The sequence below is a fragment of the Diceros bicornis genome, chromosome 7, assembly GCF_020826845.1.
Source record: "Diceros bicornis minor isolate mBicDic1 chromosome 7, mDicBic1.mat.cur, whole genome shotgun sequence".
NCBI lineage: Eukaryota > Metazoa > Chordata > Mammalia > Perissodactyla > Rhinocerotidae > Diceros > Diceros bicornis.
This window is the reverse complement of record NC_080746.1, coordinates 86,827,886-86,852,636: the sequence shown is the minus strand read 5'-3', so window position 1 is coordinate 86,852,636 and position 24,751 is coordinate 86,827,886. Positions and strand designations below refer to the sequence as shown.

Genomic DNA, 24,751 nt, shown 5'->3' with positions numbered 1-24,751 from the left:
TGAATTTCATTAAATTAGCATAATTAATATGGTACTTGTTCACAATTAATGCTCAATAATGAAGGAGAACCTGTTAGGAGGAAGCATCCCCATCATTACCCCACCCCAGTAGCCTGCTGGAACTTTTGTGTAAATTCCTCCTTGGTGATAATTCGCCATGAACCTAAGGTGGCACCCTTTTTAAGTAGGGAAGGACAATAACAGTCCCCAGGAATGATGTGGATAGGATGGTAAGTCAGAATTTAAATGGAGAGAAAAAGCAGGACTGCATAGAAATAGTCCCCATTGAAACAATCAGTGTGTTAACAGTCCAGGCCTGGTCATCATAACGGGAGAACCTCCGTCAGGATCCAGGTATGCCACTTGGGTAGACCCGTGTGGGCAAGGAGTTGAGGCCAGGAGAATGTCAGTGAAGATAGCATACTAATGGAACTGTTCCTTGAGTTTCGCTTTCAAAGATACCCATAACTGACACTTGAGACACTCCCATTTTTTTTTTTTTTAATTAAAGATTGATAATGTTTTCTCAGCTTTGTGTTCTTAAGAGCTCTTCTACTTGGTTGCCTCTCGGGGGATTTAATGCTTCACGTTTTGATGTGTAGTCTTTATTGCTTTTGTTGGTATTACAGGGTAAACTCCCACGATTATTTACTGAAGGTGTTTCTAATTTTGCTGTTCATGAGTCAAACACTGGCTTTTATGAAGTTCTTTAGAACTTTAGAATTAATAAATTAGTTCATTTTCCAAATGTTCTCTGCCGTAGTTTGTGTGCACAGCGTCTTAACTACTACGTTTGGTTATAGGAGTTGGGATGAAGCAGAGCATCATCAGCCACATGGCGCTACGGTAATGTGACTTGATCCTGCTTACCTGGAATATAGCAACATAAAGACAGTTGTACGGGCGTTGATTGTTGGATGAAGATGACATGTTGTGAATGGATAGTCATCATATGGACTGTCTTCCTGGCAGGGAAATTATGCATTTCATATTTCACATTTATCATTCCATTAGACAGAAAACAAAATCTTTAAAATATATGTGGAAAATGAGATACTTTTAAGATTACAGTGTTGTTGATATATTGCTGCCATTTGCTTTTGCCAAAAAGAAACAAGGCTTTATCTGATTGCTTCTGTAAAAGGTGTGTGCTCCTCCTTTTCAGGGAAAGGGAAAAGTAAACCTGTCAAAGAAGGATACTGAGAGCTTTGCCCCTCTCCTCGCCCCTGTGATTTGGGTCTGTTTCTCTAATAACCACTGTTTCCTCTCCCTGGCGTCATCTTGGAGGAAGTGCTGCAGGGGCAGGAGCAGTTGTAGCAGGGCTGGCGCACACCCTGCTCCCGCTGGTCTAAATTATAAAACACAGCAACAGGGAGTTGTTAAAAATCAGCCTGTTATTAGGATTTTCTGTTTTTTGAAACTTTTGAAAGGGGAAGCATGCAAATATCTTACTCTTCAGTCAGAACTTTTTCTTAATTAGATATTCTTTGCTTAATCAAATAAATGAGTTTGATTACAGTATAGTAAATGTGTTACTTGATATTGTGGACTCTTTCGTCAGATTTCACTTGCACCAAGAAAGGTAACACCTGTGGGTTGGTTCACAAAAGCCCCTTTTGTTAACTGGACACCCACAGGCCCTGAGGCAATTACGTTGTTGCCTGTGCCATAAAGGAGGCTCTTAACAGACGGACGTGTAAGGAGAGCTGAGGACTGGGGGCCCGTTCTTTGTCCAGCCCGAGATTAGGTTTGGTCAGGGCTCAGGGAGGAATCTCTGACGCAGAAAGGACAAACAAGGATGATTTAAGAGTTCTTTTAATGCTTTAATAATTAGCCCTAAAGTTGGCTATCTCTGGACCCTGGGAAAACTCAGATTTGAACAAAAGTAAAAATGTCTATGTGGCATTCATTGTAAACATATTCATATATTCTTATTCAGTCTCATGCATTCATTCAAGTTGGCGTGGCAGATTGACCAAAGTATAAAAACGAAAAGTAATCTAGCTATTAAAAGTTTTGATTATAAGAAGTAATGAGCAAAGACATGGAATTAGGGATTTCCATTTTTGGCCACTTGCAAGACATTTATTATAACTGTGTTTATTGGAGTTCTTTTTTACTTTATGGGAAAGTTATAACAGCTTTTTAAAAAATACGTTTTAAATGTATTTTTAATCTACCATTTTATCTGTTAATATTATAATATTGCTATGGAATTTTTTTCTCTTAGCTGGTCTGAATTTTCAATTTAGTGATAACCAACAGGTTAATTCAACAGATAGTAACTGTGTTTCGAGATAGAAAGGAAATTTTTGTTCTGTTCCTTGCCTCACTCCATACCAGAAAGGTTAGGTTTTGAGTTTTGGAGCCATAACAAAAATGTGTTGTGCTTTCTGTTTGTTTAAATAAATGAGTTCTTAGCTAGACTAATATTTTAGTTATCCAGAGATCTGGTGACAGTACTGCTACCAGTCATTTACTGGTACCATACCACAAAACAGAGCCTGCTGTGTGGACTGGAGATCAGGGCCCTCTCTTTCCACACTACCAAAGAAAAAGCGATTGTTAATTCAACAAAGCTCTTCCTAACCTGCATTGTGATGCGGATGGACAGTGTTCCCTTTTTAAAACTGCAAGTATCGCTGAAGGGCTAGGCGTGTTACGACACACATATATGTGTGTGTGCGTATATATATGTCTGATTTAAAGTTATCTAAGTAATACATGCTGGTCACAAATAAAACCAAGTTGTGTGGGTCTTTTAAGCATTTATACACATTGCCCTGCAACTTACTTTTTTCACTGACTATATTCCTGTAAATCTTTCCATTAGCTTTTTTTTAGCCAGCTGTCTACTATTACATAAATAAATTATATTTTATTTAACCTCTGCCAACTGAGGCGTATTTATACTGTTGCTGAGTCTGAGATACAAGCAGTATGCCACGGCGAACTTCCTTGTTTGTACATAACTGTATGCTGAGTTTGGCAGGTCTTTTCTAGAGGTTTTGATAGGGAAAGGGTAAAAGGAAAACCCACAGGGGATGCCACTGAAGGGGATGATGGTGGGAGTGCCCAAGGCACACTTGACCTTCATCAAAACTTGCAGTTCTCACCAAAAGGATTCTTCTCTTCCTAGAGTTATGAAGGGTGATCAAAAAATAATAGTCTTCAAAAAATTAGATAATTTGCACATCTGCTTTTGGCAATGATGGAGTAACTAGTGCTGAACTTGCCCTCCTGCCATAAAGAACTAGAAAATTGGACAAAGTATGTGAAACAACTGTTTTCAGACATGGCACAGCAGGCGTTTCAAGACAGATCCCCCAGAAGGGAACCAAGACAAGCCCTACACTCGCCCCGGCTTCTGCCTAAGGCAGAAGGTACAGGAGGGACAGTTCAAAGCATGGTGGTCTTGCTGAGTTGAGGAGACAGAGACTAGGGTGGAGGGAAGTTAAGTGTTGGAATTTATGGGTCAAACCACCAGGGAGGACAGAACCACAGAAGGGCCTCCAGAAATCCACATGGGTATTCTCTTGGCCCTTAGGCTAATGCTCAATTGTGCCTGGGAAGAGACCCAGCAGAGAAGTAGTGAGGGCCGAGAGTTCCTGAGCTCACACGCAGCTGCGACGTGCCGAGTGGACAGATCTCATGACTACCTGGAGCATTCAGCAGAAACCCCGGGATATCAATGGCTAAAGAAGCCCATAGGTGTAGTGTGAGATAGACCCCACCTAACGAGCTTCAAGACAAGGCTAGAAAGGAATGAGCTGGTCCACAGCTAACCTAACTGCTTCCACACTCTCTAAAGAGAGACAAAGGAATGCCCAGCTCAAACCACTAGATACGTGAAGAAATAGGAAAACGTAACCCATAACCAGAGGAAAAATTAGTTACATAGATCCGGAAATGAGAATGGGATTCACAGGCATGCGCTCTAAAATACCAATTCTAAATATTTTTCAATGATTTAGAGGATGAACATAATGAGAAAGAAATGGTAAATACAAAAAAGAACCAAGTGAAATTTCAAAAATACATTGTCTGGTCTTTACAGTAGATTGTAAACTGCAAAAGAAAAGATCCCAGACTGGGAGGAAATATTTGTCAAAGGACTTGTACTCAAGGTATATGAAGGACTCTGAAAATGAGTAATAAGAAAAACAACCCATTTTTAAAATGGACAAAATATTTTAATAGACATTTCACAAAAGATACACTAACAGACACAAGGAAAAATGCTCATCAGAGAAATGCAAATGAGAACCACAGTGTGATACCAGTAGCCGCCTAGGATGGCAAAAACTGGAAAAACTGAAAATACCAAGATTGTGGGCACCAGGAGCACTCGCATGTTGCTGTTGGGAGTGTAAATGGTATCGCCACTTTGGGAAAGTTTAAGGTTAAGCATTCACATATGACCCAGAAATTCTACTCCCAGGTATTTACTGAAAAGAAATAGACTTATACATGAATGTTCATAGTGCTTTATTTGTAACAGCCCAAAACTGCAGACAACTCAAGTAGCCATCAACAGGTTCGTGGATAAACATTGTGATTTACAGTGGAATACTACTCAGTAGTAAAGGGAATGAATGACTGATACTTACAGCATGGATTAATCATAAGAAATTGCTGAACAAACGCCAGATATAGAAAGTATATACTGTGCAATCTCATTTATATGAAATTGAGGAGGGCCGGACCCGTGGCTTAGCAGTTAAGTGCGCGCGCTCCGCTACTGGCAGCCCGGGTTCAGATCCCGGGCGCACACCAATGCACCACTTCTCCAGCCATGCTGAGGCCGTGTCCCACGTACAGCAACTAGAAGGATGTGCAGCTATGACATACAACTATCTACTGGGGCTTTGGGGAAAAAAAAGGAGGAGGATTGGCAATAGATGTTAGCTCAGGGCCGGTCTTCCTCAGCAAAAATTAGCATGGATGTTAGCTCAGGGCTGATCTTCCTCACAAAAAAAAAAAAAAATAGAAATTGAGAAACAGGTAAAACTAGTCACTAGTAAAAGAAAACAGATCACTGATTGCCTGGGACCAGGTCCAGGGGTGGGAGGTTGACTAGAAGAGATGGGAACTGTTTTGCACAAAAGAAAGTCTACATCGGGATTGTGGTTGGTGGTTACGTAGGTGTGCACATTGTTCAAACCAGTGTCACAACTTAAGTGCGCCACCCTGGATATAAAGTACACCTCTATGAAATTGATCTCTGAATGTCCACCCTTACCCCATACCAAAAATAATGATGTTTCAAAAGTGGAATGATTTCAAACATGAATTTTTTACTGGGCAACTGAGTAATTGACAGAAAGGTAGGTCAGCAAAGGTGCTGCTTTGATTTTAAAAGACCCACTAAACGTAGAGGTTTTCCTCTTCGTAGAGAAGCTCTTACTAGATCAGAGGTACCCTCAGTGGTCAGTTGTGTCCTCGATTTGTGTCCTTTATATCAAGCACGAAGTCTGAGATGCAGAGGTTCTTTGTTGCCTGTGCCGGCACAGGGGTTATTCCCGAGTGTGGGCTCCAGGTGAGGAAGTGGTATGTCCCCTATCTGCACCTGCTGCTGCTGCTTCTAGGAAATATCACTGACAGACTTCACAGGTCGTCGTAAGGATCAAATGAGGGTTTTTTTCCTTAAACCGGAAGGTCCTGTATACACACTGGTTTGTGTCATTCTTCCTCTTCCTCCCTTTGCTCCACCCCTGCAATCAGGGATCAGGGACCAGGAGTAGACAGCCCAGGTCACACCCTCCAAAGTCTTCAGGGATGTGTTTGGCGTCCTCTAAGCAGACTCCTTTCTGTACTTGTTAATTTTATTATACCAGAGATAAAATACTTCATCACTGCATTTAGCTAATTTGGAAGAAACTTCAGTCATAACTGACACACAAGTGATTGCACTTTTCAAGAATTTCTGCTTACTTTGGTTTATAAAGAATTAAGATCATGACATGATTACTCTGTTGGCTTATTCTGTCATAAAATAGGTAAGACTTACACAGAAGCCAAGCAGGTGATACGATGTTATAATCCAGGGCCCCAGACAAGGCCAACTTGAATATGGCAGGTGCTGTAAACAGTCGAGAGGATTTGGTGCAGGCAGGCAGGGCTGGGGAGAGCTTCGTGGAGAAATGGAGTGGACATTGGATGCTGGTTTATGGCCATGAGATGGGCAGAGAAAGACCTTCCTTGATTCTAAGTATGCTGCCTTACTGGTTTTTAGAATTTTTTCTCTGCTTTTGCTTTTACTGGTGTCTCTATCTTGATGATTTTATGTAACTACTCATATATATTATCTATTTTTAGAACTCAAAAACAAACTCATACTCAAAAACAAACTCATATTAAGGAGAAACTATGGAAATTTAAACATGAAAGATGTAGACATTATAGCTTCTCCCAAGGCAGTACTTCAGGATATGCTAATAACATGGCTTTTCCAAATACTGTTTATTCATTTCTCTACTTGAGCACTTAGGCTTCACTGCACAAAAATCCACTTATTATATAAGTAGGAACTAGACTTGCTGTTGGCCCTAGAACCTATAACTAGTTCCCCTAATAAAAGTGAGTGATCTTATCTGATAGTCTTTCAGGAAACTTTTGTCCTTTCTCTACAAATAGGCAGATTTAACATTTAAGTGTATCTAAATGAAAATAATTAACTTTATTCATTCTTGGCAAATATTCTACATGATATAAGACATTCCAAAATTATATAATCTCTGATGTAAGATTCAAATTTTACATGCTTGTATAAATTTGTTTTTCCAAAAGGTAATGTGGGGCAGGGGTGGGTAGAATGAATAGGCAGAGCACAGAGGATTTCCAGGGCACTGAAAAGCCTATGATACTAGAATGGTGGATACATGGCATCATACGTTTGTCCACATCCATAGAATGTACAGCACCAAGAGTTAACCCTGAGGTAAACTGTGGACTCTGGGTGATTATGACATCAATGTAGGTTCATCCTTGGTAACAGATGTGCCATCTGGTGGGGGATGTCAATAATGGGGGAGGCTGTGCCTATGGGGGGCAGGAGGTATATGGGAAAGCTCTGTACCTCCCTCTCCAATTGTGCTGTGAACCTAAAACTGCTCTAAAAAATGGTCTGTCTTTTGAAGAAAAGTAATTTGTGACATTTGAAAACAAATGCAATCATTTCTTATTAAACCCATTAGGAATATTTTCCTTCACATAAGGTTTCCTATTGCTAGTCAAAAGAACAGTGAAAATTAATTCCTTCCCAATAGGTCATTTTGGTCTGGTCAATAATTCAACTTTCTTGGGTAACAAAAACTGTAAAATAAAAACTTTCAAAATGCAATTTTAAAGATTGTTGCTGGAGAGTAATTTTTGAAGTTTATATTGGACAGATATTAATGGGCAAATGTCTCATATCACAGAAGGCATTATTTTTTAAGTAATGTGTTCTGTTCTAAACATGCTTGTGATTGTCATTGAGTAAAAATTTAAACTCTTATTTACCAATTAATATATAGGACATGGAGGAGTTAAGGTCTTTTCATTTAGTAGAAGGTCACCATCATTAATTTTACAACTGATGATTTCATAATAGGTCTTTCTGGTTCTTGATGGTCATTATTGAAGTATAATGCATTGAAGATACAGCCTGTACAAAAGCAGAACAAGGGTCTTAATTAGAATTCTGACAGGCCCACTCCAATAAAATGATGAGATTATTTGTAATTGATGTCACAATCAATTACCATTTGGTTCATCATGAGCATTCTAATAGGTCTGGCCTTGGTATTGGCCCCAGGATGTTGCTGAGCAGTGGCTGCCCTGCTTATGCTGTTCCTGAGACAGGAGGGCACATTTTCAGTCAGCATCCTAATGACCTCTTTTGAAGTCTATTAAATTAGTGACCCTGTCATACTGTTTTGATCTTTTATAACCTCAGTTCGGGGTTTGTGTAACAAATTAATGTTTGGGAACCATGTGGCAAAAAAGATAGGTCTTGTAAAAAGTTGAAACCTTAATATTATTAATATTTATAAAAGTTATTTTGTTGGCCAAGAAATAAAAGCAAAAATGCAAATCATAGGGTTTGTATATATTTTATAAGAACTTCAGGACATTTCTCCCTATCTCCAAAAGACATGCTTTTTATTTATAGTACCCAAATTGTTTTTTTCTTTTTTAAAGGGCTGCTTTTCTTCTCTAATTCTAGGTGCCAACAGGTCATGTTTGGTTAGAAGGTGATAATCTACAGAATTCTACAGATTCTAGGTACTATGGACCTATTCCATATGGACTAATAAAAGGACGTATCTTCTTTAAGGTACTGTTTTCTGATGAAAATGTAGGCTTTCTTTTCTGAGCTGGAAAAAAAAAAAGTGTCTTTCAAAATGAATTTTGAAATCTTCTGGCTGTCAGTGAACGTGGCTGTTGCAGTGACTGCATGTTATGAACATGTTGGCCTTCACAGCTATAAACATCACCCCTCCCCACTGAGATGGGTAATTGAGAATAATTTATTGTCTGATAATCAAGTTCAGACTACCTTAGTTGTAGCATAAGAAGCCTTTAATTTGAACTTCCAAAAATTTATTCTCATACCACTTTTACAACCATATTCCTATATATTTGCAGAAGAGCCTCTAGCGTGAGACCGCCCGTCCAGTGCAGTGAGGGAGACAGCGAGGATCATGGCTGTAGTCAGTACCATTCGGAGGAAGGAGCGTTGTTTTCACTGGCTCCTCCTCTTTGTCACAAGTAGTAAGGAGAGAAACAGACCCGAGTACTTGGGGCAGTTGGATAATTTACAAGATTCTTTACACTTGAGCAGATGTTATATTCAGGTACTTAGATTGGAAGGTTTTAGTAAAAGAAGACACACACATTCACACATATATATTCACATGCCACACACATATAGTTTCTTGTATAATGTTTGAGTTTAACATTTCTAAAGTCTTACTTTCATGTAGAAAATGTGTTCTCGACTGAAGAATAAGGAGAACGTGTTTAATTATCTGGCATAGAGAAAAGGGATAAATGAAACAAAGGGAATTCAACGATGCTGTAACATCACTTTCATTAATTGTCTTCAATCCCATTTTTTACAGATTTGGCCTCTGAGTGATTTTGGATTTCTACGTGACAGCCCTAATGGCCACAGATTTTCTGATGATTAGCAAGCATTTATTCTTTTGATTTGATTATTGTCTCCTGCTCAAGTGAACTTATTATTGCCACTGAAACCATGTATTTACTAATAAACTATTTGCTATTCAGTTTTAGTTAGTTTTATTATTTATTTTTGGTGAGGGAGATTCACCCTGAGCTAACACCTGTGCCAATATTCCTCTATTTTTGTACGTGGGACGCTGCCACAGCACGGCTTGATGAGCGGTGCGTAGGTCCACGCCCAGGATTCGAACCTGCAAACCCTGGGCCACCGAAGCAGAGCACGAAAACTTAACCACTACACCACCTGGCCAGCCCCCAGTTTTAGTTACTTTTAATTGTTAAATGTAAACAATAAGCAACACACACTCTGCAAGCTATATTAGTTCAAAATATATGCATAAAAATGTAATCCAAAATAAGTCATCTAAATTTTATGATATAAAAATATTTTTAGGGGGGAAACCTGGATGACCACCTCACTTTTGAATTTTTTGTTTTATAGGTATAATTATTACTCCTCTTGAATATGCCTCATATTTTAGCTACATCTGCAAGTCAGAGTAGTAACTTGTCTTATTTAGAAGTCCAATAGCAAATACCAAGAGTTCAACCTCATAAAAAGCTGCTAAGTCAAATGCATGGCTCACTCATTTGAAATTAAGAAAGTTTCAGTGATCCCATAAAGGACTCCTTCAAGTTTTTTAAATGAGTTCTGACTTACACTGTACATAATATTAAGAATATAGAAAAATAAAATCTTTACAGTCTACTATGATCAATAATAGTCAATTTCATCTTATCAGCAATGCAGTGGTTCCTTATTCATAAATATAGGCATTTAATACTGTATTTTAAATATCAGAAACAGAAAGGAAAGTAATGCACCAGTTTCTTTTTTTTTTTTTTTTTTGGAGAGGAAGATTAGCCCTGAGCTAACATCTGCTGCCAATCCTCCTCTACTTTATATGTGGGATGCCATCACAGCATGGCTTGATGAGTGGTGCGCATTTCCTAAATTACATTTAAAGTTCAAAATGGCAGTGTTCGAGAGCTTACTTATATAGCCACATGAAGAATCTGGAAATAAGAATCTGGATTGGAGTCAAGTCAAGTCTTCTGACTCCAAAGCTATCTGCCGCTTCACCTTCTTTATTCACTCTGAAATAATTTCATGAATTTATCCAGCCTTCATTATGGAGAACTAGGCTCACATGTTATTCACAAAGATTCTAATTTAATTCTAATGACCTGAGAATCGGAGATAGTTGTACAATAGGCCTATAACTAGCAGCTAGAAATATCATGTTACTTTAGAAACTTAGTAACTACAATCATGCATCACTTAAACGAGGGGATGTGTTCTGAGAAATGTGTCGTTAAGTGATCTCATCGTTGTGCGAACATCATAGAGTGCACTTGCACAAACCTAGACGGTACTGCCTACTATACACGTAGGCTATATAGTAGTAATCTTATGGGACCACCCTCATATATGCAGTCCATCAATGCCCAAAGTGTGGTTATGTGGCGCATGACTGTATAAAGGAATATATATTGTGACCCATTAAAAGAGGAGACATACGTGAAGAAGAGGAAAATTCTTATTTTGTACCAAGGAGAAAATGAACCAATAATAAAGCTCTCAGATGGGAATTCACTAAATATAATTTATAATTCAAGTCCCCTTATTTGGTGATCTGTAAACATAAATACATATAAGTAACTAAATTAATTTTCTATTAGTCTGGGGTGGCCTTTGCTCGACCACCTTCTATTTTCTCTGCAAATAACAGAGCTGACAAAAAAAGAACCCTACCTCTTTTTTATCAGCTTTATACATTTGCTTGAAAGGACAAAGTTGGAATGAACTCTCCTCTATGTGTCTGAATATACAGTTAAAGGCTTCCATTTAGTGAACAATTTCAGCTATAATGAAGGAGTTCTATAATTAGTGAACACGTATCACAAGAAATCAGGGTAACAACTTCTGCTTCGTCCTTGGAAACACGGTATTTTCCACCACATCGGCAACTCAGAGAAAAAGAGTGATCATCTGCAAAGAAAACAAAATAATGCTTCAAATGCTTACAAGTAATTACTTTAACACCGTTTTTAAAAAGTCAGTGTATTCCAAAGAAATTGCAAAACAAAAGAAAGAAGCTCAGCAAATATAAAATGTATTCAAATAAGAACCTGAAAAAATTTCTTGTATAGGGGCAATGTTTCTAAAAATTATCTACCAAAGAATCTTGATCTGTAGAAGAGATGGATTGAAGCTATGAATCAATAGTCCAAAGATCCTGGGGGAGAGCAGATGCTCAGAAGCAACCCATGAAATTTATTCGAAGTCTTCTGTTAATTTTCATATAAATTTTACATTATTCTCAACAATGTGTTTGTCTAAAATATTACAGTGAAGGAAAAAGGAAAAGAGCCCTACCTGTCTTACTGTTAAGGAGCACACTTTTGCCTGAACACATTCTTCTAGAGAAAACTCGACTAACTTGACTGTTTATTATCAACTTCAACATCTGAATACTGTCTGATCTGGTATCACACTGCTTCAAGAATCCTGACCCAAATATGTAAACACACACTATGGTGTTTTTCTGTGGGATATGTGTGTGTACCTGTTTGTTTGGTTTGATCTGTGAACAAGAGGACAATCGGTGAAGTGAGATGCCTGAAGGGGGCAAAGTGGTGCGACGTTCAGCCTGCTGGTGCGGATTTTATTCAGTGTATCTTCTTCCTGGGAAGTTGAAATGCTTGTGTCCTTTGACAGAATCTCTGATCCACTGGTCATTCCAGTTTACTGTCACTGAGAAGTGACTGTCAAAGAAAAATCATGACTGATCACGTTATTTTACTACTGTCATAATTTTTTATTAGGGATAAATGAACTAAGCCTTAGGAGACTTGAATTCCTGCCATCAAATATCTTCCTTCAATGCTCAAACTTCATTTCTTAGCACTTAGATCTCATCATATGCCAGTAAAAGAAGAAAGGAAGAAAGGGAGAGAGGGAAGAGAAGGAAGAAAAGCAAAATTCAGTTGCTTTGTATTTGTTCTCTAATAAGTTCAGCCTAGGAAAAATCACCAATTAAATAAGCCAACTTTAAGAGTTTCTTTCTTTTTTTCTTATCAGTAAGGAAAACATGAATTCATTTGCCCAATCCTGGCGTTTATTTTTCACCACAATGCCTTTTTTCTCCATAAAGAAAAATAATTTAAACTTAAATTTAAAAATGTTAGCATCTTCCCTGAGCCAACATATATATGTAGTGGAGCATGCTTTCAAAGTGAATTGTTTTATTATTAAATTGCCTAAAAATGTACATATTCTAAGCAATGGTTTTCTTAAGTTAAATCTCCCTCGTTTTTTTACGACCTCATTGAACAGTGAGAGACAATGTGAGGTGACGTGCTTGGTAAATGATGCAGAGGGCACAGTTTTGTCATAGATGATTCCAAATGTTAATGCTCACTAAAAACTCACACCTTGTTATATTTCTTCTTATAGTATTCTACCATCACTTAATAAAGAAATAATTTAAAATATACCGAGTGAAGACACATGAAATGACCAGGTTGCATGACGGCTACCCAGAAGGGGAAAGGTTCACGTCAGTCTGAGCAGCTCTTCAGGGATGCCCATTAAGCATAACTAAATGCATCACTTCATACTGTCCTTGGATTAGGAAGCTGATATGTCTAAAGAGTCTAAAGGACACTAACACGTTTGATAATTCTTGACGATTTTATATTGTACATTTCCTTCAATATCTTGGTATTTTCACTTGTCTCAAAAGCTCATATATTTGTTGACTGAATAGGTGCTTGAACCACCAATCCATATTATTAATGTAAAATAAAATCTTATATTAATTATATTTTTAAAGGGTTACTGAAGACGGAAAAATTACAAAAACCAGTTTTCACTATTTTCACATTATCAGGAATCACTAGGAAACAAAATATATTAGTCATATCAACCACAGCAAGAACAACTAATTTGTCTAATAAGAGATCAAACTACACACAGACTGATTGATAAGGTAGCAATACTATATTTTCAAATAACATATTTTGCTGGGCAGGTTCTAGTCTATCCCTCTCACGCACCAGCAGTGACAACCCATGTCACTAGTGTGTCCTACTTCTACAGCAGTGGCTCTCCGCTTACTCTGATGAAGCTGTCACCACCACAGAGAGCCCCAGTTACACAAAACCCCAGGTTTCCCAATCACTCACTGCAAATAAGAATTTCTATTCTAGGATTTCATTTGGCGGTTTAGGAGCAGAGTAGCCCATAGGCAAAAACGTGATTCCCCTTCTATGTCAATATAGCTTGTGACCCAACTTCCTAAGAGCACTAAGATTTTGCCATTAAAAAATATTCCAGTAAACTTGGTTTCAGGAAGGATGGGCTGTTTATCCTCTTGCCTATCCACACTCAGTAAATTTTTAGGAATTTGTACCCCAGGCTGAACAGTAAAGTTATAGGGTTAAAAGTATATAAAAATTCTAGGAAATAGTAAGGTTCTCTTCATTTGCCCAGAGAAACATACAAGTGTGGTACTGATGGCTTCCATTTAGTAAAAGGCATTTTCCCCACGTAATGTCTAACCAGAGCAATTCACAGAATATCAGAAAAATGGAGAAATTAGACTTAGGTTTTAAAATTCTAGTAACAGGAAAAGGAAAAAAACATGATGTCATGGAGGATAGAGAGAGTGACAGATTTTTCTCTTCCTCCTAAGATGTAATCAAAGTGAGGGTAAAACTCAGGTTCCAGGTAGAAGAATATGACCTGAAAAGCCCTGCCCTGACAGTTTATGATACCACAGAAAGAAACAGATGTCCTAATAGGAATTCATCTCAAATGTCAACACAGGAAAGATGGAAAAAATGATCTTTGACTTTATTTCCCATATTACACAGATGGAGAGTAAACCAAAGTAGTTTAAAAAAGAAAACCTTATGTACCTAACATCTAATTAGAATAGACCAATAACTGGAAATGAGTCATGTATGGGAACATCAACAATTGAAGTTTAGAATGAAACAAAAATATTCCAAACAAAAACACCCACATGTATATAGTGAGCCAAGCTATTATTTCTTCTTAAGATTTCCAAATATCCTATGTGGGTTTTTTTTTCCTATAGAAAATTGCTGATGTTTTTCTTCACTATAGTTAAGAGAAAAAAAAATTCCAACCTTCATTCCAAGACATTTCTTCAAGATATACTTGAGCATCTACTGGTCCCATATTTCTTAGGTGATCTTCTGTAAAATATAAAATGAGACAATTTTGATGCTTGAATCATAAGCATGAAGAATGCTGAGAAGGCAATGCCAGTCTCATCACTACAATTCTAATTTACTTACCATTTAAAAACTTAGCTTACCAATCAGGGAAGAAAAATAAATAAAAGGTATCAGAATTGGAAGGAAGAAGTAAAACTGTCTCTATTTGCAGATGACGTATATAGAAAATCCTAAAGACTCAACCAAAACATTAGATTTAATCAATGAGTTCTGTAAAGTTGCAGCATACAACATGAACATGTAAAAATCAGTAGCGTTTCTATACACTGACAACAAATTTTCTGAGAAAATAAATCGATCCCATTTATAATAGTATCAAAAACAATAAAATACTTAGGAATAAATTTAACTAAGGAGGTGAAAGATCTTGACCCTAAAAACTACAAGACTGACGAAAGAAATTGAAGACGACACAAATAAATGGAAAAGTATCCAGTGTTCATGGATTGGAAGAACTAATATTATTAAAATTTCAAAACTACCAAAGGCCATGTATACATTGAATGCAATCCCTATCCAGATGCCAGTGGCATTTTGTACAGAAATAGAAAAAAACACTCCTAAAATTTACATGGAACCACAAAAGACCCAAAATAGCCAAAGCAATCCTGAGAAAGAGGAACAAAACAGGAGGCATGACACTTCCTGCTTTCAAGCTATGCTATAAGCTAGTCATCAAAACAGTATGATACTGGCATAAAAACAAACAGACCAGTGGAGCAGAACTGAGAGCCCAGAAAAAAACCCCAGCATGTACGGTCAACTAATATTTGACAAGGAAGCCAAGAATACCCAATGGAGAAAAGTCTCTTCAATAAATGGTGCTGGGACAATTGGATATTCACATAAAAGAGAATGAAACTAGACCCCTATCTTACACCACTCACAAAAATTAATTCGAAATGGATTAAAGACTTGAACTTCAGACCTGAAACCATAAAGCTCCTAGAAGAAAACAGGAATAAAGCTCCTTGACCTGCGTCTTGGTAATGATTTTTTGGATACAACATCTAAAGCACAAGCAAAATAAAAGATAAACAAGTGGGAGCACATCAAACTAAAAAGCTTCTGCACAGCAAAAGAATCCATCAACAAAGTGAAAAGACAACCTACAGAATGGGAAAGAATATTTACAAACTACATATCCGATAAGGGGTTTAATATCCAAAATATATAAAGAACTCGTACAACTCAGCAAAAAAAAAAAAAAATTAAAAATGGGCAGGCAGAGGATCTGAATAGACATTTCTCTAAAAAAGATACATGAAAAGCTAACAGGTATATGACAAGATGCTCTGTATCACTAGTCATTAGAGAAATGCAAATCAAAACCATAATGAGATATCACCTCATGCTTGTTAAAGTGGCCACCATCACAAAAGGCAAGAGAGGAGGTGACGTCAGCATCATGGCGGAGTGAGCTGCCCTACTGAACTCTCCCCCTCTAAGACACAACAAAAAGGACATTCATATTCCAACAGAAGCTACTCACACCACACAGGGGATGTCTGAGGCACCCAGACAGCCATACACCCAAGGACTGAGGGGCTGGAATTCCCAGAGTAAGTGGAAAGAGGTAAGAGGAGCTCCCTTCCTTCCCCAAGGACTGCGACCCAGAGACTGAGACCACGCGGCTCTCAGAGCGGGGAGAGGGGTAGCTATCTGTGGGGAAAACCGGAGCTCTCCAAGACCCCTCACAGCCTATGGGGAATCCCCCTACGGAGGGAGCGGAAATGTTGCGAGGCTACTTTCAACAAGCTAGCCCCTCAGGAGAGCAGAGAGCGACAGTGAGACAAGAAACCTCTGAGATCGAGGAGGCAAAACTAAGTGCCCCTCCCCTTTCCGCCCACCTGGTGCTTCTGCACAGCAGTGCTTCAGCTCGGCCCCGCCCCCAGACGCAGCGGCCCCCACCAGTGGCGGTGGCATGCCCCCACCCCAGCACCAGAGGCAGAGGCCCCCAGACCCCCCAGCAGCAGCAGCATGACCACACGCCCCACCAGAGGCAGTGGCCCCCAGGTGCACAGGCCCCACCAGTGGCAGGGTGTGCCTGCGGCCCTGCACCAGAGGTGGCTGCAGCTCAGGCCCCACCACGCCACAGCACCAGCTGCTCCAGCTCCACCGCACCACGGCCCCAGCTACATCAGCTCGACCACACCCTGCACCCAGCACCTTCGGCTTGACAACCCCCCCCCCGCTCCAGCTGCTTTGTCTTGGCCATGCTCAGGCTCCAGCTGGCTTGGCACCAGTAACTTTGGCCTAGCCGCACTCCAGTTCCAGCTTCTTTGGCCCAACGGTGCTCCAACTCCTGCTTCTTCAGCCCAGCTGCACTTCAGCTGCACCTGCTTCAACCCACCCGCACCTGAGCCCCAGCTGCTTTGGCCTAGCTGTGCTCCAATCCCAGCTGTTCCCACGTTCCAGCTCCAGCTGCTCCAACGCTTCACCCCCAGCAGCCTCCGCTCAGCCTCACTTCAGATCAGCTGTGCTTCAGCTCAGCCACACCTCAGCTCAGCTGGGGGCCGACCAGAGTGCCTGCAGGATGGAGGCAGGCACAGAATACACAGCCCTTGACCCCCACCCAGTGGTGCCAGGAGGAAACTGCAATCATATATTTTCACTATGAGGAAAAATAAGCCAACACTGACAGGCACTATGCAAAAATATATTAAATCTCCAGACCAACAGGAAAATGACAAGCGCCCACAAATAAATCCCGAAAGCACAGAAATGTATAACCTTAGTGACAGAGTATTCAAAATAGCCATAATAAGGGGCCCCGTGGCTTAGTGGTTAAGTGTGCGGGCTCCGCTGCTGGCGGCCCAGGTTCAGATCCCGGGCACGCACCGAGGCACTGCTTCTCCGGCCGTGCTGAGGCCCCATCCCACATGCAGCAACTAGAAGCACGTGCAACTATGACGTACAACTATCTACGGGGGCTTTGGGGGGGAAAAAAAAAGGAGGAGGATTGGCAATAGATGTTAGCTCAGAGCCAGTCTTTCTCAGCAAAAAGAGGAGGATTAGCATGGATGTTAGCTCAGGGCTGATCTTCCTCACAAAAAATAAAAAAACAAACAAACAAATAAATAAAATAGTCATAATAAAAAAGCTCAATGAAATACAAGAAAACACAGATAGACAATTCAGTGAAATCAGGAGTTTCTTCACAAGAGAGAATGAAACTATAGAGAAAAACCAATTAGAAATCTTCGAGACAAAAAACACAATAGAGGAGATAAAGACAAATCTGGAAGCCTTAAGCATCAGAGCTGACAATATGGAGGAAAGAATAAGTAATATTGAGAGCAGCAATGTAGAAATGCTCCAGATGGAGGAGGAAAGAGAACTAAGACTCTTTTAAAAAGAAATGAAGAAAGTCTCCGAGAAATATCTGACTCAATTAGGAAATCCAACGTAAGGATTATATGTATTCCAGAGGGAGAAGAGACGGAAAAAGGAGCAGAGAACTTGTTCAAAGAAATAATAGCTGAGAACTTCCCAAACCTGGAGAAGGAGTTGGAAATACCAGTGATTGAAATAAATAGATCTCCTAAATATATCAACATGAGAAGACCCTCTCCGAGGCATATAGTAATAAAGCTGGGAAAAGTCAATCACAAAGAAAAAATACTACGGGCAGCTAAACAAAAAAAAATAATGTACAAAAGGAATTCCTATCAGGCTCTCAGCCGATTTCTCAACAGAAACTACAGGCTAGGAGAGAGTGGAATGATATATTCAAAATTCTGAAGGACAAAAACTTTCAGCCAAGAATACTCTATCCAGCAAAAATATCCTTCAGATATGATGGAGAAATAATAACTATCCCAGAAGAACAAAAGCTAAGGGAGTTCATTGGCACAAGACCTCCATTACAAGAAGTGCTCAAGAAGGCCCTCATGCCTGAGGAAAAAAAGAGAAAGGGGATTCAACGTTTTGAACAAGGAGGAAAATAGGTCGACAAAAACAGAAAAATTGCAGCTTTCTATCAAAATAGATTAGCAAACACTTAATTATAAAACCAAAGATCAAGGGAAGGTGAGGCACCAAAAATAAATATAACCTCATCACGTTAAACACAACCTCACAACACAAGAAGGAATAAGATGTGACAACAATAACTTAGAAGAGGAAGAGGAAAGGGATCAAATCAATTTAGTCTAAGGGAATAAGAAGCCATCAAAAAATGGACTATCACATCTATGAGATTTTTTATACAAACCTCATGGTAACCACTAACCAAATAATCAGAACAGAGTCACACACGATAAAGAAAGAGAAAACTAAGAGAACCCCCATACAGAACTACCAAACTGAATTGGTAGTCCAAAACACACTGGTCAAGAAACAAAAGAAATTCAAAAGAACTGGAAAATGAGTGATAAAATAGCAACAATAAACCCTCAGATATCAATAATTACCCTAAATGTAAACAGACTGAACTCTCCAATCAAAAGACACAGAGTAGTGGGATGGATTAAAAAACAAGACCCAACAACATGCAGCCTCCAGGAAACATATCTCAGCTCTAAAGACAAACACAGGCTCAGAGTGAAAAGATGGAAGACAGTACTTGAAGCTAATGGCAAACAAAAGAAAGCAGGTGTTGCCATCTTATATTAGACAAAGTAGACTTCAAAATAAAACAGGTAATGAGAGACAAAGAGAAGCAATATATATTGATAGAAGGGACACTCCACCAAGAAGACAGATCACTTTTAAATATATATGTACCCAACATAGGAGCACCAAGGTACATAAAACAACTATTAACAAACCTAAAAGGAGATATTAGCAACAACACAATAATAGCAGGGGATCTTAACACTCCACTTTCCTCAACAGATCATCCAGACAGAAAATCAATAAGGAAATAATGGTCTTAAACAAAAAACCTGACAAGATGGACTAATAGATACATATAGAGCACTCCATCCAAACACAGCAGATTACACATTCTTCTCAAGCGCACATGGACATTCTCAAGAATAGAAAAAGAATGGGAAACGAGGCATGCTTATACAAATTTAAGAAGATTGAAATCATAATAAGCATCTTTTCCGACCATAACACCAAGAAGCTAGAAATCAACTACAAGAAAAAAACTTGAGAAACAAAGTTGTGGAGACTCAACAACATGCTACTCAATAACCAATGGATCATCAATGAAATTAAAGGAGAAATCAAATCATATCTGGAGACAAATGAAAATGAAAATACACCATACCAACTCATATGGGATGCAGCAAAAGCAGTCTTGAGAGGGAAACTCATAGCAATACAGGCCCACCTTAACAAACAAGAAAAAGCCCAAATAAGCAACTTCAAACTATGCCTAACAGAATTAGAAAAAGAAGAACAAATAAAGCCTAATGTTAGCAGAAGGGAGGAAATAATAAAAATCAGAGCAGAAATAAATGAAATTGAAATAAAAAAACAGTAGAAAGGATCAATGAAACAAAGAACTGGTTTTCTGATAAGATAAACAAAATTGACAAACCCTTAGCCAGACTCACCAAGAGAAAAAGAAAGAAGGCTCAAATAATTAAAATTAGAAATGAAAAAGGAGAAATTACAATGGATACCAGAGAAATACAAAAGATTATAAGAGAATACTATGAAAAACTATATGCCAACAAATTGGACAATCTACAAGAATTGGATAAATTTTTAGACTCATACAACCTCCCAAAACTGAATCAAGAAGAAACAGAGTACCTGAATAGACCAATCACAAGTAAAGAGATTGAAACAGTAATCCAAAACATCCCAAAAAATAAGAGTCCAGGACCAGATGGCTTCTCTGGAGAATTTTATCAAACATTCAAACAAGATGTAACACCTGTCCTTCTCAAACTATTCCAAAAAATAGAGGAGGATGGAACACTTCCCAACACATTCTATGAGGCCAACATCACCCTGATACCAAAGCCAGACAAAGACGATACTAAGAAGGAAAATTACAGACCAATATCCCTGATGAACATAGACGCAAAAATCCTCAACAAAATATTGGCAAACCAAATACAGCAATACATTAAAAAGATCATACACCATGATCACGTGAGATTTATACCAGGGACACACGGATGGTTCAACATCTGCAAATCAATGTAATACACCACATTAACAAAACAAGGAATAAAAAGCATATGATCATCTCAGTAGATGCAGAGAAGGCATTTGACAAGATCCAACATCCATTTATGATAAAAACTCTCAACAAATGGGTATACAAGGAAAGTACCTTAACATAATAAAGCCTATTTATGACAAACCCACAGCCAATATCATACTCAGGGAAAAACTGAAAGCCATCCCTCTGAAAACAGGGACAAGACAAGGGTGCCCACTCTCACCACTCTTATTCAACATAGTACTGGAGGGTTCTGGCCAGAGCAATTAGGCAAGAAAAAGGAATAAAAGGAATCCAAATAGGCAACAAAGAAGTGAAACTCTCCCTGTTTGCAGATGATGTGATCTTATATATAGAAAACTGTAAAGAATTCATTGGAAAACTATTAAAAATAATCAACAACTACAGCAAAGTTGCAGGATACAAAATCAACTTATAGAAATCAGTTGCATTTCTATATACCAACAACAAATTAACAGAAAGAGAACTCAAGAAAACAATCCCATTTACAATTGCAACAAAAAGAATAATATATCTAGGAATAAATTTAACCAAGGAAGTGAAAGTCCTATTCAATGAAAACTATAAGACATTACTGAGTGAAATCAATGATGACATAAAGAAATGGAAAAACATTCCATGCACTTGGATTGTAAGAATAAACATAGTTAAAATGTCCATACTACCTAAAGCAATCTACAGATTCAATGCAATCCCCATCAGAATCCCATGGACATTCTTCACGGAAATAGAACAAAGAATACTAAAATTCATATGGGGCAACAAAAGACCCCGAATAGCTAAAGCAATCCTGAGAAAAAAGAATAAAGCTGGAGGTATCCCAATCCCTGACTTCAAAACATACTACAAAGTGACAGCAATTAAAACAGCATGGTACTGGTACAAAAACAGACACAGATCAATGGAACAGAATTGAAAGTCCAGAAATAAAACCTCACATCTATAGGCAACAAATCTTTGACAAACGAGCTAAGAACATACAATGGAGAAAGGAAAGTGTCTTCAATAAATGGTGCTGGGAAAATTGGACAGTCACTTGCAAAAGAATGAAAGTAGACCATCTTCTTTTGCCCTACACAAAAATTAACTCAAAATGGATCAAAGACCTGAAGGTGAGACCTGAAACTATAAAACTCATAGAAGAAAATATAGGCAACACACTATCTGACATTGGTCATAAAGGAATCTTTTCAGATGCCATGCCTACTCAGACAAGGGAAACAAAAGAAAAAATAAACAAGTGGGACTTCATCAGATTAAAGAGCTTCTACAAGGCAAATGAAACCAGGATCAAAATGAACAGGCAACCCAACAGCTGGGAAAAAATATTTGCAAACCATATATGCAACAAGGAGTTAATCTCCATAATATATAAAGAACTCACACAACTGAACAACAAAAAAACAACCCAATCAAACAATGGGCAGAGGAAATGAAGAGACACTTCTCCAAAGAAGATATACAGATGGCCAATAGGCACATGAAAAGATGCTCAACATCACTAATCATCAGGGAAAGGCAAATCAAAACAACACTAAGATATCATCTTACACCCGTTAAGAGTGGCTATAATCACTAAGACAAAAAGCAACAAATGCTGGAGAGGCTGTGGAGAAATGGGAACCCTAATTCACTGCTGGTGAGAATGCAAACTGGTGCAGCCTCTATGGAAAACAGTATGGAGATTCCTCAAAAAATTAAAAATAGAAATACCTTAGGATCTAGCTATGCCACTACTGGGTATCTACCCAACGAACCTGAAATCAACAATCCAAAGAGGCTCGTGCACCCCTATGTTCACTGCAGCATTATTCACTATAGCCAAGACATGGAAGCAACCCAAGTGTCCCTCGACTGATGATTGGATAAAGAAGATGTGGTATATATATACCATGGACTACTACTCAGCCATAAAAAAAAGACAAAATCATCCCAGTTGCAACAACATGGATGGACCTGGAGGGTATTATGTTAAGCGAAATAAGCCAGAAAGAGCAAGACAAACACTGCATGATTTCACTCATATGTGGAAGATAAACACGGACAGGTAAAACTGATTGGTGGTTACCAGGGGCAAGGGGGGTGGGGCATGGGCACAAGGGATGAAGGGATGCATTTATATGGTGACTGACGAACAATAATATACAAAAATTTCACAATAAAAAAAAAAGATGAAGAAAAAAAAGCAAGAGATAACAAATGTGGAGAAAAGGAGACACTTGTGCAGTGTTGGTGGGATTGTAAATTGGTGTAGTCACTATGGAAAATAGTATGGAGGATCCTCAAAAAAATTAAAAATAGAAATACCATATCATCCCACAATCCCACTTCCAGGAATACAGCCACAGAAAGCAAAAACACTATGTTGAAGAGCTATCTGCACCTTCATAGCAGCAATATTCACAATAGCCAAGACACGGAAACAACATACGTGTCCATTGATGGATGAATGGATAAAGAAGTTGTAGTAAATATATATACAAGGGAATATTATTCAGCCATAGGAAATAAGGAAATCTACCATTTGCCACAACATGGATGGACCCTGAAGGCATTACGCTAAGTGAACGAGAAAGACAAATACTGTATGATCTGACATAGAGTAGGATAGAGTAGGGAGGGGGAATTGGAGGAAGTTGGTCAAAAGGTACAAACTTCCAGGGGCCGGCCCGGTGGCGCAAGCGGTTAAGTGCGCGCGCTCCGCTGCGGCGGCCCGGGGTTCGCTGGTTCGGATCCCGGGCGCGCACCGACGCACTGCTTGGTAAGCCATGCTGTGGCGGCGTCCCATATAAAGTGGAGGAGGATGGGCACAGATGTTAGCCCAGGGCCGTCTTCCTCAGCAAAAAAAGAGGAGGATTGGCGGATGTTAGCTCAGGGCTGATCTCCTCACAAAAAAAAAAAAAAAAAAAAAAAAAAGGTACAAACTTCCAGTTGTACGATAAATAAGAACTAGGGATGTAATGTACCACATGATAACTATAGCTAACACTGCTGTAGGATATATATGAAAGTTAAGAGAACAGATTCTAAGAGTTCTCATCACAAGGAGAAATTTTTTTCTTTTTTTTTATTTTATCTATACAAGATGATGGATGCTAGCTGAACCTACCGTGGTAATCATTTCACAATATATGTAAAGCAAACCATCATGCTGTGTGCCTTAAACAGTGAAGTATGTCAGTTATTTCTCAATAAAACTGGGGGGAGAGGGACAACCCTAGCTTACCATTTTTGGCAGTAGTTTTAAGGCTACCTGACTTCAGCTGACTAAAAAATCCAGAACATACCACTTCTTATAAACAGTCAAAATGTATCCTATTTTTCACAAATACATAACGTGTAAAACGAAGTTGGTTTTGATAATTTCTTGTGATCAACTAGTGACCTCTATTTTGTGAGAGATAAGGAAATTTTTTGTCAAACTATACAGTCATGAGTTGCTTAACAATGGAGATGTGTTCTGAGAAATGCCTCATTAATCAATTTCGTCCTTGTGTGAACATCATAGAGTGTACGTACACAAATCTAGATGGTATAGCCTACTACAGACCTAGCTATAGGGTACTAATCTTATGGGACCACTATTGTATATGCAGTCTGTCATTGACTGAAACATCATTATGCAGTGCATGACTATCTGTAACTAAAGAAGGCAGCACACAGGTAAAAATAACTGTATTTGAACCCTAGTTGTAATATTTTACTACCTTCCAATCTTAGGTATCTTGAGTTATCTCTTCCTTATCTACTTCAGAAGCGCTGGTATGGACTGAACTGTGTTCCCCCCAACTTCCTATGTTGAAGCCCTAACCTCCAATGTGACTGTATTTGGAGATAGGGCTTTTAGGAGGTAATTAAGGTTAAATGAGGTCATAAGAGTGGAGTCCTAATCCGGTAGAAGTGGTGGCCTCATAAGAAGAAAAAGAGGGGGCCGGCCCCGTGGCTTAGCAGTTAAGTGCTCGAGCTCTGCTATTGGCGGCCCGGGTTCGGATCCCGGGTGTGCACCGATGCACTGCTTGTCCAGCCATGCTAAGGCGGTGTCCCACATACAGCAACCAGAAGGATGTGCAACTATGACATACAACTATGTACTGGGGC

At 38.9% G+C, this 24,751-nt stretch overlaps 2 protein-coding genes across 7 annotated transcripts in view; one reads left to right on the top strand and one right to left on the bottom strand.

Moving 5' to 3' along the window:
- IMMP1L (inner mitochondrial membrane peptidase subunit 1) overlaps positions 1-9,275 on the top strand; it is an 80,763-nt gene extending 71,488 nt beyond the window's left edge. For 4 of the 6 annotated variants that reach the window (XM_058546193.1, XM_058546190.1, XM_058546189.1 and 1 more), the window contains 2 exons: positions 8,210-8,320; positions 9,108-9,275. In XM_058546193.1, coding sequence (XP_058402176.1) covers positions 8,210-8,320; positions 9,108-9,176 — 180 coding nt within the window. In that variant the 3' untranslated portion in view covers positions 9,177-9,275. Of the gene's footprint in view, positions 1-803; positions 847-8,209; positions 8,321-9,107 lie in introns of those variants that run through there. The other 2 variants (XM_058546191.1, XM_058546192.1) reach the window with 2 other exon arrangements.
- A 1,543-nt stretch (positions 9,276-10,818) lies between these two features.
- The window catches only part of DNAJC24 (DnaJ heat shock protein family (Hsp40) member C24), a 69,785-nt gene continuing 55,852 nt past the window's right edge, over positions 10,819-24,751 (bottom strand). The window contains exons 3-4 of the mRNA XM_058546186.1: positions 14,392-14,460; positions 10,819-11,224 (exon numbers count right to left, since the gene is read on the bottom strand). Coding sequence (XP_058402169.1) covers positions 11,094-11,224; positions 14,392-14,460 — 200 coding nt within the window. The 3' untranslated portion in view covers positions 10,819-11,093. The remainder of the gene's footprint in view (positions 11,225-14,391; positions 14,461-24,751) is intronic.